Here is a 15473-nt window from a genome sequence, read left to right as displayed (position 1 = left end):
GCGAAAAAGTGCTGATGATAAATGTTGCACTATAAGGATGAACCACAATGCTGTCATTTGCATTAGCATAAAGAATTACATTTTTAGATTTGAAACACAAAAGCAAACCAACAACAAAAATAAAACAAAACAAAGCAAACAGATACGTTCTCATCCAAAACTGCGAGTAGTCTCGAACAAGACAGCATTGTTCATATCAAATGGAAATGAGATTTGCCCAGTATGCAATATATGAAGGTTTCATTGAATAACATTTGGAGTTTACTAATATGAAAATTTTAACCTGTAATGTCAGTGTCGGTGCACAATCCTGTGGTTTTAGGACATCTTTCCCAAGCGAAAATTGGATATTTAGATCGCATATCTGGGATCATTGCTATCAGGTTTATGCAGTCGCGATCCTGGTCAGCACAAACTCTCCGTTCTGAAACAGTTATGTAAATCGGACAATTATACTCTGCACGCTTGTTAACATATTATTGCTCTAGCCCATTTGACTAACTAAAATGTTTTGTCCAAAGTCGTTATAACAGAAAACAGGAACCATATGTGCATGAGTTTAGTAAATTCTTAATGATAATTGTTTATACATTTCTCACCAATCCAATTCCTTCATTACAAACCAGATTTAGGAAAAACGTACATTTCAAATCGCAATATTTTATATATTGTATTGTGATAAATTAAAATATATCAGTGGGAAAATCACGAAATCAACTCAGTGGCTATACCTCTTGTATCACCAGAGCGGCTATATCACATATAGAACTATGCTTTACCATTTAACAAATATACACACCTTTGCATATTTCAATATTTCAATATTTGTAACTTTTTGATTTGTCTTCTCAAGCTGCTCCATCTGTCTCACCCTCCCAACATCTGTCTCTCTCTTTATCATGAGATACAGATCTTAAAATGTGTCATTTGACAACTCTTTAGTGTATATTTATGCAATCAATGAGGCGTTCTGAAGTGATTTTTAAAAAAGAATTCCAAACAGGAATAAAGTAGACATCATGTATTACATCTTTAAAATTAGCTTTCTGCATGAGTCATGGAATCTGTCAGTGATTGAACTAATATGATGGATCCTGATTGGCTGAGTAGTCTAAAGTGCTCATTCTAGCTGTATTACTGCCATCTTGCCTCTTGAATCTTGGGCTCGGCTAATGTGTTTATGTGCTAAAACGTGCCAGTGGCGTTGCATGACGTGGTGGTTCTTGCCGGGTTATTTCCGGATTCTTCTTCCACCAGTTATATCCTATCATGCGTTGAAATACGGCGTTAACCCATAAAACAACAACTGATATGACATGTTGATATGTATGACCAATATAGTATTGTATACCTGGTAAACTATACCACAAACGATACTCATGTGTAAGGGCGAAATCGTGATTAAATATAGCAACAATCTTTCTTAAGTAGTAATTTTAGCTCGGATCTCAATCTTGATTCAAAGCAATGTACAAATCTGGCGGCTTGAATGACATTCCAAACTCTGATACAACGTATGCTACAGAACAGGATTTCAAGCTCATCAAGAAAAGACGCTTGGATGATGAAAAAAAGGGCAATAATATTTTCAAGTAATATCATATTCATTCAAGTCTTTTGCTTAAAGATGTTTCGCTCTGAAATCTGCCAGACACAAGTACCTTGGTAATTTTCCTTCATTAGGCCTACCTTACCCCACAATAGCAATATTCTAACAAAACTAAAACTCGCCATTCTCGTACGGGTATAGTCATTATGTTGCCATAATGCATACCTTGGTCCACGATATGTACCGGTTAACTGAGCAAAATGTCGCTGTCCCAAAGTTATTATAAAATCTAGGAACCGTCTTTTATCGATCTAGTAATGCAGCTGTTAATAGCATAAGCACATAACAGAGATAATTCATACAAATAGAAAGATTGTGCTTACAAAATATATAATATAAAGACAATCTACCTTATTTTACGAATGACGTGGAAACAATTTGTATTCTCATGACAATATTTATACTTCACTCATGAAATGTTTCCATATATGTACTAAACAAATGTAAATAACCTCCTTATCATTCTGAGCTGAACTGATGATGACTAGCTCTATTGACTGTTTTGAAACATCTGGGGGTTTCCTAGAGTTATACAAAATAATTTAGATGTATGTCCGACTTTGGATATAATCAATAACTTAAAGTATTAGGCATCAATATGCACTTGGTTGAAGACAATATTCTTGTTTCTTAATAGGGTTCACTGTCCTTAGGCTATATAACATTCTGAATATAGTTCAATACTTAACGCATTCATATCATGTATGGTACAACACATTTTGTATTCCTTGTGTTAAGAGGCATTCTACACGTTTGAGGTTGTCCATTAAGTTTGTTTTAATAATGATTTATTTCGTCTCTTTTACTCTAATCGCGAACAATATAAATTAAATTGGCAACAATGAACTTAAGGGTACCAGGCGGACTTTATATAACCATACAAGTGTTTGTTAGATCTGAAAACTATAGATTTCTAATTATTTTGCTGCATATACATAGTTGGTATGTTGTTCTCTTTATTCACTTCAAATGAACTAAACATACAACTGACTGTATAATTTTGTTGATGATGTCGTAGTTGTAGCGGATAAGGCCATTATTCAGTACAAGATAGGCTATACAGGGCGGCCGGTATTAATGGTGGAAGAAGAACCAGGAGAAATCCCGGAAAGAACCACCTACCCACGAAAAGGCACTGACAAGCTTTCTCACATACCCACATTGCTTAAACCCGAGACTCGAACCCACGCAGCGCTTAGACCACTCGGCCACCCGGGGCCCCAGTATACTTTTATAACCGCGTACCTATTGTAACCGTTTGCTCTGTAACTATAAGTCGGGTGTTGTAATCTTAAATCGGAAGATTATATAACACAAAAAACACTGCGTGAACCACATCATTAAAGAGTCACTGCAACCTTAAATATATCCACTTGTAAATCTCCGAATGATTATTATATAATTTATTCGAGTGGGATGGGGATTGCATAACCAGATAATTTTTCCCAACAGAAATATGATAAAAATTCTTATGGAAAGCTAATACAGATCCCATTCGTTTGTTTTCATTTTCTCAGGAAATAATCTCATAAATGAATATTAGTTTAAATGTGAGACTTCGTGCTTCTTTTGAGACAAACAAACATCTACGATCTCTAGGCAGTCTCTAGTTTGTATATCAGATTTAGCACTCTTTCGGGCTTTAGGACATAATACTTATTAAAATTTCTGAATTTGCAGAGTCTTCATTTCTTGAAGACCAATGTTATGATATTGCTAAAGAACAATTTGACAGTTCCGCTTTCGCGAGTGTTAGTTTTAACAGCTTTCTTTTGGATATATAACATACTTGCACGAAAACAGTAGCTGCTTAAAAAAGAAAGTGTGGCATGTCTGTAAACACATGTGTAGAAGATTGGCGTTCAATAATAACATTAATGATAATGATACTACTACCACTAATGCTACTACTAACACTATGAATAATAATAATCCATAGAAATTGCACACCTATCATGATACGAATTCCCAGAAAACGACATACTGTCCATACTTACCATCAAACTGTCTTTTACACACAAACTGATATCGAGAAGTCCCATGCACATCAATCCATTTCTTATCCGAATACTGCATAATTACATGATCTTCATCATTATACCAGTTATCTGGCTGACCTATAGATTGAACAAAATAATAATAATAATAATAATAATAATAATAATAATGATAAGAATCGTCGTGATCATGAACTGTAAGAGTGGTGAAATGTACATAACAACATAATATATTCTCCCAAAGAATCAGACACATGCAGAAACGTGATTATAAGTACTTATATATATATATATATATATCTTTGTGTGTGTGTCGGTGTGTCTGTGTTTGTGTGTACGTGTATATATTTGAGGTAACCTTAGTAATGGGAAAGATAGAGAGGGCAAAAGAAAAGGGAAACATTAATGTAGCAAGAAAGCTTTTGTCACCTGGTTTCCAGTTGAACCACGATACCGACGTTGAATCGATCCATTTCCAGATACCCTCCTTCTCAGTATCTGACATTCCTATCCAGATAGCCTTTCCCAAAGGTCTTGAAGAATTTGTTAGAAATGAATATAATTAATTATTATGGTGAGCATGTTATACATGTGGATGTTTTAAAAGGTCGCAATCAGTTCTTAATATGTTTGTGTGAGTAAGAAAATTTAAACTATGCTCTGACCTTTTAGACTAAAACGCAAGATAGTAAATGTCATCTTCAGATTTCTAGAGGTAAATACATGTTGCAAACCGTACATGTGTTCAGAAAGTGAGTTAACTTGAATGTGAATGTGCCTGTTTTAAACTGCCTCCTTGATGCCTTGCTTGTAACAATTGCATGTAATTTAACAGGCATAAAGTATTTTCTGGCTGTTTCTATATATCTTTACTATGACTAGGAACGTCTAGTTGTGTACCCATATAATAAACCAAATTTGTAAACAAATTAACCCGAACGAAAAATGATAGACGGAACTGAAATGACGGTTATCTGAAGAATTTACATATATATTACACAATCAAGCAAGTAAAAGATCTGCCCGAGAAAGATTTTATGTTAGTCCCATAGAGGTCCAGTTGCAGGCAAACATCATTCTCACGCCCACATATGAACAGATTAATGATGGATACATATTCCTTTTGGCACCAATATACATTTTATAAACACGCTTAGGTTACAAACGTAAAACAAGCAAAAAGAAAATACGTTTTAATAAAGAAACATGTTATAATATATACCTCGTTGGGGAAAATGGAAACTATTTCAGTTTACTTTGACATACAAACCATACATTCTTGGATATGAAAGTATGCAGAAAATGGGTCGATGTCAAAGTTCAATGTATTTGCATAATAACTTCCAATTGCACATCAATGTTTTAAAGCTTAAACAGTGACTTTCCGATAATAAAATCAAATTAACAAGCACTGTGTCTTAGCATTGTCTTGTAAATAAGGTTAGCGTTCCGGTTGTTCCGCGCACAGGCTTTACCTTTGACCCAAACAATATAAAACATTAAACGAGGTTAAAGGTTACATAACCGAACCACAATAACTAAATTTGTTGACTTGAAAGCCTATAAACATGTTTGACAACTATACTGTAGAATCTCATTTAGAAGATATGTAGAACAGGAACAAAGCAAAGACATTGAAAAAATAAGCTAAAATAGGCATTGTGGATTGGAAACGGTTGGCTGTGTGATTTATTACTGGAAGGTAATGCAACTAAGTTTTTCAGAAATATTCTAGTGTTTCTCGCTTACTGATATCTGAATTTAAAGTATCAACAATGACTCCAATAAACAATCTACTCTATAGCCCATTTAAAACAGTATTTCCCATACTTACCTAGACTACCATGTATTGAGGTCAGCTCGAACACTGTTACTAAATCACTTCAAATTAAGGTCATCCACTTGTTAAACTGGCACTTTTTAAGGGTATACATGTGTACTAGGTCTTTCATATGATTTCCAAGAAGTTGTAACTATAAATGTATACGAGGTTTTTCATACAAGTTTCCACAAGTTTGTGGCTATAAACACAAACTAGGGTTTTCCATACGGTTTTCCTACAAGTTGAGGCTATAAATATATATTAGAGTTTTCCATAGCATTTTCCTACCAGCTGATGATGCAAATATATACTATAGGTTTTGTTTCCATTTCTCACTTGTCTAGAAAAGATATAATAGTCTACTATTGCCAAAATTTCGTTTGGTTCTATAAGTCTCGTGACGTCAACTATTTTCAATTCCCGTTTGACCTCCCAAGTACAATTCCTGTTTGAAGCTATGGTGTCCCTGTTCGGTTTCTTTTTGAGATTTGATTCTCCCTGTTCGTTTTCCATCTGAGGCCATATTCATTTTCTGTCTGAGGTTATAGTGTTCATGTTCATTTTCCATTTAAGGATATACATTTTCCCGCCATTTTCTCTATATAAAATGTTTTGAAGCTCAATCGTCCCTGCCTACCTACAATAGCGCGTATAGAGGTCAATTCGAACACTGTTAATAAGTTCACGCCGAGTGGGGTCAGCGACTTGTAACATTGTTAGCATTATTCCATAGTGTCTAGCACCTTGACGTTGCATATGTTCAATTACCCTTCAGGCTATACTATCCTACCATGATAAATGCTCATTGAGGCTATAGTGCGATCCACTTTTTCAATGGAAAGTCCCATTGAGGCTATAGGGTCATACATTACTACTGTAATGAAGATCTAAACGTGTCTTCAGGTTAGTTATTTCATTAAATCACGAACATAATGTTCATCATAATTTGAAATGTTCCAATGATTAAGTAAAAGTAAAACATTCCTAATTGTGGCAGAGCTGTTTCGTTAAACAATAAATGATATCCATGCAAACAAAAAATTTGTTCATCCTATATTTAGGTGTGGTGTGTTTCTAAAAGGTTTCTATTAATTTCTAATCGTTTAAATTGGTTGCTTTTTGTTCCATAAATATTACTGTTAATGTAATGCCTATTATCGTAATTGTAATGGCCTTTCTCTGTTTGCTGATCAACAATGATCCTTTGACTTACTAAATATGTTTTCAACTCTTCATATCTATATGTTTTGACAAATGCCTTAGCAAAAACGTTGGTGCCAAAGTCAAAAAGGTTAGCAATTAATATTTCTACCTGCGTCGAACATTTCAAAATCAAATTGATCTAGTCAGCTATACTGGCTTGTCAGGCGATCGGTCTCGAACATTATTCTCAATTATTGTACCATTGCTCTTCGTATCCGTGTCGTAAATATACTCCGCGGGTAAGCCATGCCTATACTGGAATTTATTTATCGAAGATGCATCATATATTTTGTGCATGTTGCTAAGTTTCGTCTAGACCCATCAATTTCTAGGTTTTTTGTTTTTCGGCCTCATGTCTCAGAGAATTAGGTGTGAAATGTTTTCAAAGCGGCCATGACCCGACTGAATATAACGTGTTAACCTTTTGTTATGCATATTTAATTTAACTGTTTGTTTGCTATTTTTTTTTGGGGGGGGGAACATAAGAGGCACCAGCTTAAATTTGATTAGCAATCATCTATGCATGTTCCTTTCTATCCAGCTACTCTAATAGGCTTGATGTAACACAGTTCAGGTTCGACATATAAAACAGTCATTTTCAGTTTACCTAGTATCATCGATTTCTACTTTTTATTTTTAAAACTCATACACAGACATATATATATGTACATATATATATATATATATATATATATATATATATATATATATATATATATATATATATATATATATAAAGAAAGTGAGAGAGACAGACACAGAGACAGAGTCGTAGAGAGAGACAGTGAGAAACAGAGAGAGAGGGATAATGTGTCTTTGCACAAGAGTGTTTGTTATATTTGAATGAACGTTGACTGAACAGATACATGGATGCAAACGTCCTCTTTCATTTGTTTCACGCCTTAAACGTATTAAGGAGATTGCAATCATTTCTCTTGAAGCGTTCATTTCTATAATATTTATATCTATATAAAATCTCCATAAAACGTGCTCTCTGAGATTTACTGTGGACCTCGTTATATATGTCTGATAGGAAACAAAACAGTAAGTTTCCATTATGCAGTAAATTGATTATAAGAAAACTTAGTTTTTCTAGATTTGTTTAAGCGATCAATAGAATTATTGAATAGTAATATCAATTTTAGTAGAAGTAATATTATTTTTTATTTTGTGAGCAATAACAACGCACATAGTTTTAACGTTTCGAACTTACGCAAGTGCGCCGATAAAATCATTCTCATCTTTTGTTTTGGCGGTCGATATAGAAGCCTTCAGGGAATTACAATGTGCCTCCGCTTGCTCAAAAGTATTGCTCAGTTCAAAGTGTTGGTAGTAATTGCCTTGGAAACGTTTCCATCCACCACTATGCGCTAAAACGATAGTAATAGTAGCAGTAGAAGCAGCAACAGTATCAGTTGCAGTAGCATTTTTATTTTTAGTGGGATAACTGTAACTATGAGTACTGTTATTAGTGTTATCAATCTAGTAGTACTAACTGGTGATGTTACTGTCGGTAGAGTAATATTTGCGAGAGAGAGAGAGAGAGAGATTCTAAAAGAATTATTTGCATGGATCCCTTTTCATTCTGACAAGTGGACGAAATTAGCATTACTTGGCTGAAATATCAATGCGATTGGAATGTAACACATTTAAAAGGTACAAACGTTATAGTGTCTGCGACTTAACACTAAATACAACAGGAAAGTCAACAATTACATTTCGAATCGCGGATCTTTGGTTATTTTTTATCTCATTTCTAATGCTAGATGTTCTAAACTGTCTTAGAGAAGACTAATTAACAAATTGAGATTCTGAACGCCGAATCGGGAAACCAGTACTCCATTGATAAGTCATTAATCTATGGTCTTTAACGCCCAATCGGGAAACCAGTACTCCATTGATAAGTCATTAATGTATGGTCTTCAAAAGGAAGAAGCAAAGCCAACAAGTTTCATGAAACTTAAGAAAAATTTCAATTCTCTAATTTATGAAATGAAACTTTAAAAAGTAACTTCCAGTATTATGAATTAAATACATTTGACCCAGAACTTGTGTCGTGTAACATTGTGCGTGCTTGTCGTGAGTGAGAGAGTGAGTGATCGATAACTGGGCATGATTCCCGTGCATCACGAGTATTAAAATCAATTCCTCGCCAAACTTACAAGACCTTCTGGCATTCCTAATCTAGTTCTTGAGACGGACAACACCTCGAGCAATTCGAATTGTGAAGATGAAAAGCACATGTCTTTCAAGACCAGGGATTCAATATAATTAGGAAAAATTATAACCTTCTAGTCTGGTTTATTTCGTACCTTTTAATCTCTTAATAAATCCCACAATCGACAAGCGATTGTTATCATTTCAACCCGGAATAATAGATAGCTCCCATAAAAATAATTCTTAACAATTATATCCAAGTCTAACGGAAAAGAATGTTCAGAATGAATTCCAGGTCCTCGAATATACCGATATGCCAACTATCTTGATGAATAACAAAGACATTGTCCTGAACTCCTTTGAATCAATTCGTATTAATCCCAGAATAATATTTTAGTACAGACAGTAATAAGAACACTTTGGACAACAAACGAATAATCCGAACAAGTGTTTCCTCTCAACATATAACTAATTACAATATAACGCACATCTGCAGACTGATATTAAATTAAGAACATCGGAAATAAAACTAAATCAATTGTTCACCTCTGCCACTATATATCCACCTACACGGCTCTCCTCGCAATATATTTCTAATGGACAGGTTTCGCAATACTTCCAACGTGACATTTTCACAAAACATCACGTATCAAAAGATCCCACATGCCTCAATCATCCTATAGGAAATACCCAACACTTGTACCGAGACTCACTATTGCGACTAGTTTTAAAGCTTGTAAACATCAATGTATAGCTCTTATGCAATCTACAGAAACGTGCATGAAGTGAAACACACAATAGATACAAATACCGGACATACCTTCCTATCAACTATATTCAGTATACAGCCTTTTTAGGATTAATATTGGACTTCTAAGATCGCCCTGAACAATAAACACTTTAAATATTCTAGATATATCTTATAAAACAGCATTGTATGAAATCCTTGCTTAGTATGCATATTTCAAGTACAGTTTTATCCATTTATGAGAGAAAAAGGAAATATTCGTCTACATTAATGTAACGGAAAATCTCACGCGATAAGAAGTTTATGGATTGTTCCACACGTGTCCAATGAACATATAAATATAGCACAACTTAAGCATGAGTCCATCTATTGTAACGTAAATGACACAATCCATCATACATATTATAAAATAACGGCGAAAATCAACCGTTTGCATTGAATACAGTATTGCATACAAATCAATTTTCATAAAAGGCAGCGAGACAATATCCCATCAAGTGGAATATTAGAATGTATTGTAGGAATGATATATTTACCTCCACATACAAAGGATACTTTCGGTATCCAGTTTCCTTCAGAAGTGCAAGTTATCTTAATTTCATCATTTCCATTAGTACACTTGTAATTGACTGTATCACCGACTACGTATGAGACCTTTTGAGGGCTATAATCACCATCTTTCAGTTCATTGGGTCGTTGGCAAGTTACAGTGGAAGCTGAATAATAATAATAATAATAATAATAATAATAATAATAACAATAATAGAACAGGTTAAAACTATTATATTTTGTGACTGTAATTATAAGTGAAATACTGTTCCCGAGAGTATCTCAAAGATTCTTCTCCTATATCATGATTCAGACACTTTAACGTAATAAGCAGGCAGATTATGATTAATAATGAAAACAATGAAGGAGAAGGAACTAGTAGAAAAATCGGCTTTAAACCTAGGATTATGGCGTATTTACAAATAAAAAATGTATACACTTTTTACATGGAAATACTATGGTAGTATTAGTGAATATTGCAAAGATAGGAGCACGATACAAATGTTTACGTTCTTTCATTAGTTTAGATAGTATCTTTGGTATGGATATCAATATTGGGTCCAAAGCAAAAACACATTGTGTAGTATCTCATTAAGTACAGTGAGGGTCTATGAACTAGCTTTGATTGTACCTTTTCAAACCATAACAATGGAACAAGCTTACATTATCAAAATAAATGCTTTAAGTTCTTTCATGAAATACTTTTGTTCCAGAAGGGTGCAATTTTTGTCATTATGTGCACAAAATAAAATAGCTTGTAATTTCAATTCTTGAAGTCGCTACAGAGCTAATATTTGAGATGCCTAACAAAACAGTTCGATATTTTGTTCATAGTTGTACAAGAAAAACCTAACCCAATTTGACAGGACCACGTGTCTCGCATTTCCCACAAGTCTTAGCACACTTCCAGGCATCGCCTTGACCGTACTTTGTACAGAAATCAGATTCAAGGGAAAGCAGTTCCGCGCAATCTGTCCATTCGTCGATGCATCTCTCTGTGAAAAGATAAATCAAAATCTACAATATAATGATTGTATCAATGTCCTTTGGAGAATTTTAGCAGCGACTCGTCTGTAAGAAGAAAGTGGGATTTTGCATACATACATACATACATACATACATACATATATGTTGTTCCAAATCATGCATGATAATAAGACATGAATTATCAATCTGCCATCAAATGCTATTTGGATAACATACACTATACAATCGTAGTAATATTCTTGCTTTGCACTTTACCGCCATAATACTAGCAGTTTGATACAGTTATAGCAATAAGCATGAGTTGCGCTGTAAACACAAACATGATAGCATCTTCTAAGTTTTCTTTTCTATAATCGGCTAGCTTGATTGACGGTAGTAGCAATTTCTATCGTACAACAAACATTTATAGTCTTGTGTTGAATGGTTGCTTTTCGCAAAGGTTTTTCAATTTAGTGTTGTTATACTTTTACATCTCAAATAACACGGATGACATAGTGCAAACAATCCTATGTCATCCGTCCAAAGAGAGGCACAATAAAATTAGCGACCTAGATTTGAATCTCTCTCTCTCTCTCTCTCTCTCTCTCTCTCTCTCTCTCTCTCTCTCTCTCTATATATATATATATATATATATATATATATATATATATATATATATATATATACTCACCAAGAAAGCTGACATCGCAATAGTCTCTGAAACATTGATCCACAGTCGTATAACACCAGGGTCTTGTACCAGTTCCAGGATTCCTGCAGTAATTCTCCTCGAGATTGTCAGGGACATCACTAAATATAAGCAATGTACACCTTTTACAAAAGGACGATAGACAACCTTGAAGTTTTACCATGTTAGAGTTAGCATCAAATGATCAAAATAACGAATTTTGTCATTTTACTGATGTAAATGTCTTGTAGCAGCCTGCCATAGTATGATTCATGTGATACTTTGTCATGATGTGAAGTTTGTGTGTTTTATGAACATGCATATTTTAAATATGATTACTGTGCCTAATGCGTTTTTGTTGTTTTTATTGTTAGAAAGAAGTTCTGATATTATGAAGTACATTATGAATTGATTGAATGCACTGAAATGTATTACTCACCCAATTTGCAAAGGATGGTGCGGACACTTGCCTACAACATCAGCCCAGGGTATACAAACATCAAAGTTACGTGTGACGCTCACTCTACCACTATATGCTCCTTCCAGTCCTTGATTCACATAGTTTAACATGTTGTCTGTGTACGGTAAAACATTTGGCATATGAACAAGAAGAAACCTATGTTTTGTTTTTAAATACGATGTATGCACTCAACAACACAGTCTCTGTCCTTAAAATTCAGTTTTCATACCTTCGAAATTCGCCTTTTGTTCTTGATCGTCGTGATCGATTCACTAATTTCTAAAGCATGTCAAAATACTGAGAGATTTAGGGCCTTAAGGTTATCGATAAACATTTTAGCTGAGCTATTTCTTACGATCGTTATTCGTGATCAATTCGAATAAGCAACAAAAACTTGCTTGCAACAGAAACGTTTAAATAAAGAATTCTCTACTCTATTGCATGTACAAATTTAAAATTGTAGCAATGTTTTGAGACATATGTTTGTCAAGCGGGAAGTTGTCCAGAGAGGCAGTGTTTGAATTATTCATTCATTTATTTATATTTGTCCCACTGCCATGATATTTACTATATTTTATGACATTGATTTTACTTACCACTTATAACATCTACTGTTGCTGAAAAACCTGTCGCGGCATTGCCAAAATCAGTAAATAGCGTCAAAAAAAGGTAGTTAGATTCCGTTATTATAGTTTCTCGGTAGCCGTTGCCACATATTCTGAAATGGAAAATGACAATTATCGTGACGTGATCTTCAAAGACGCAGTTACTGTGTGATTAAGTTTAGGTTGGATATTTTGCTTCCGATTTATAATTTTGTTAACCGAGTAAACAGTATAATCAGCGGGTGCTTAATATGCATATGTCAACACTCTGTGTACTTTCGAAATGCCATAACCATCAATTTTAATTTGTCTTTCTGGTAAGCGCTATACGTCAAACTAAATTAGTCTCAGATGAAATATGAGCAATTTTAGTTCATTCAAACAAACAAGCTGAAAAGGGCCCTTATGAACTAGTTTTATCCATTTTACTAATGTTTACTGAAGTTAAAAGATGTGTTAAACGTATCCACTAGCAACACGACTCAAAAACTGTATTGTTTCTTAGTTGCGAAGTTATTTGACAAGGCGGACATGTTGTTGATCAATTAGCAGTTAAATTCGACAAACAAAAGAAAGATAGAAGATAACCTTAGACACATCAATAAACCTTATATAGGTGATCTGTGCAGACATATGACGTTCTTGATATAGAGAATCATACAGTCTATAAGAATATATTTTGCTAAGATTCAGCCAAGAAATGAAATAAATTTAAAGCTAAATGGTTCGTAACCTACGACATGGAAAACTTCATTTATAATTAAGTTAAAATATATATTAGATAACAGAAACATTTGAATTTATTACTTAAGAATAAATCTGCAAAAACTGCAATGTATATACAAATAGGACTGACTTCATATGCATACAGATTATAAGAATCCCAATTCAAGATCTCTCCAAGTCATAAAGTTTGTAAAGTCCATTTCGGTTGCGTAAGTTGTTGCTCAGATTAAGATCTGGGTCACATCCACATGTCCATTTTTAACTACATATCTTTGAAAACGACGAAGACAAATATATAGCAGAAATATTTCGATTTTCCTTTTCTAAAATAATATTTGCAATCCTTACTTAAATCCTCTATGACCGGGGAGTGTATGTCGTATCTCCAGTATATCTTCGCATGACCCGTCCGGTGTCGTTTTGATGTCCAAGTTATCGAAATTGAGGCGCAGCTTGGTTCCCTTGCGGCTCTGTAAAATAATTTAAAAAAAACAAAGTCACAGATATCCCTAAGCTAACATTAATTTCTCTTTTAAACCATTTTCATTCTTTTTCGAATATTGTTATTGCTTAATATTGTACCATTATATTTTTAATATTTCGTTTGGAAATAAACGGGACCATGTTGTAGCCGATATATTTCACATACCCTTGCCAACGACCGAACAGGATGCTTCCACAGACACAGTTGCGTAGTATATACAGTGATATTCAATGTCTTAGGCGAACAGTTTGTTACAGCACTTGCATTCTACTGCCATAATAAAAAAGACAAGTCCAGTTTGTTAAAAGAAATTGGGTTTATTGTGCATGACGTTGGTCAATAAAGGCAAATGTATTTATCATGCTTTCTTACACCTTTATCTTATTAGATAAAGGTCAATGTGATATTTCCTTCCTCCATGCAAAATCATCACTTTCTTTTACTGCAATCATTTGACCAGCACACTACAGAAGCAATCTTCTGTAATGACAATTTATCACTAATATGCTGTCGTGCTATGTTATTTATAGAGAGAAAATATAAACTGACCAATAGGAAGGTTATTATTACTTGTACTATAATAGAATAAATAAGCATGAACACTAATCAGGTAGCTATATTGTTTAGAGTGAACACAATGTGAACAAGTAATCATGGTTCGTCATCAGACAACATAATGACGTAGTTCATCCTCTTCGGTAACTGCTGAATAATTTCGTAGGTTATATAACCTGGAGAATTTCGAATTATATCCCTCTGCATATATGAACATATAAATTAAATGGCTTGTTAAATCCACATGAAAAGCAAATTTGTAGTTGTCATTATGTTCCTTTGCTTGATTCGACACTAAATATCGGAAGCGGACGACTTATGTATGTACATCTGTAGCCGTGATACACTCCTTTCCTGAAAATGGACTTGTCCAGAAACTGGAAATGGATCCGAGTATGTCCGTCTATTACACTGAAAACTTCCGTTAAGCATGAAACGCGCATATGATGACGGAGTTAGGGCCACTCTACTCAGAGTCAGGTTAGAAACTATAAATCAGTGAATGAATTGACTAATTTCCTTGCATTTCTTTTATCACATTAAAGGTTTCCATTATTTAAATCGGTGGTGGTGGTGGTGTACAAACAAACGGGTTTGTATAATCAGTCTATAGTTTCATGTCTCCATAATTCATACGATGTTTCACTCGTCATGTCTACTGACAATAACGATATCCTTATCTCATGTGGTAGTGCGACATCTTTTTAGCGACTGGCCACAGACGGCCACTCATGGGATACTTTCACCTCTTCCTTGACTGGAGATGCACCAAACAAAGTGGACAAATCTAACTTCAGGTGTGTCAGCCTTATACCTAACCTTTAAAGTCTTAAAACCCATACTATGCTTTGAACGTCAATATATTTGAGAGAGAGAGAGAGAGAGAGAGAGACCGGAAAAAAGA

General features: G+C 34.3%; 1 protein-coding gene and 1 long non-coding RNA gene across 2 annotated transcripts in view; both read right to left on the bottom strand.

The window, feature by feature from the left end:
* Positions 1 to 4111, bottom strand: part of LOC149777536 (uncharacterized) — an 85182-nt gene extending 81071 nt beyond the window's left edge. The window contains exons 1-3 of the mRNA XM_089941401.1: positions 4090 to 4111; positions 3607 to 3726; positions 284 to 424 (exon numbers count right to left, since the gene is read on the bottom strand). Of these exons, the coding sequence (XP_089797527.1) occupies positions 284 to 424; positions 3607 to 3726; positions 4090 to 4111 (283 nt within the window). The remainder of the gene's footprint in view (positions 1 to 283; positions 425 to 3606; positions 3727 to 4089) is intronic.
* Positions 4112 to 10079: 5968 nt separating this feature from the next.
* LOC149777535 (uncharacterized) lies at positions 10080 to 11859 on the bottom strand. The gene is made up of 3 exons (XR_016416105.1): positions 11743 to 11859; positions 10940 to 11080; positions 10080 to 10252 (listed from the first exon to the last, which is right to left on the bottom strand). It is a non-coding gene; the product is annotated as an uncharacterized LOC149777535 (long non-coding RNA).
* Positions 11860 to 15473: the final 3614 nt, after the last annotated feature.

Source organism: Sinohyriopsis cumingii, chromosome 18 (genome assembly GCF_028554795.1).
Source record: "Sinohyriopsis cumingii isolate HCF-2022 chromosome 18, ASM2855479v2, whole genome shotgun sequence".
Classification (NCBI taxonomy): domain Eukaryota; kingdom Metazoa; phylum Mollusca; class Bivalvia; order Unionida; family Unionidae; genus Sinohyriopsis; species Sinohyriopsis cumingii.
This window is presented reverse-complemented; position numbering and strand designations above follow the sequence as displayed.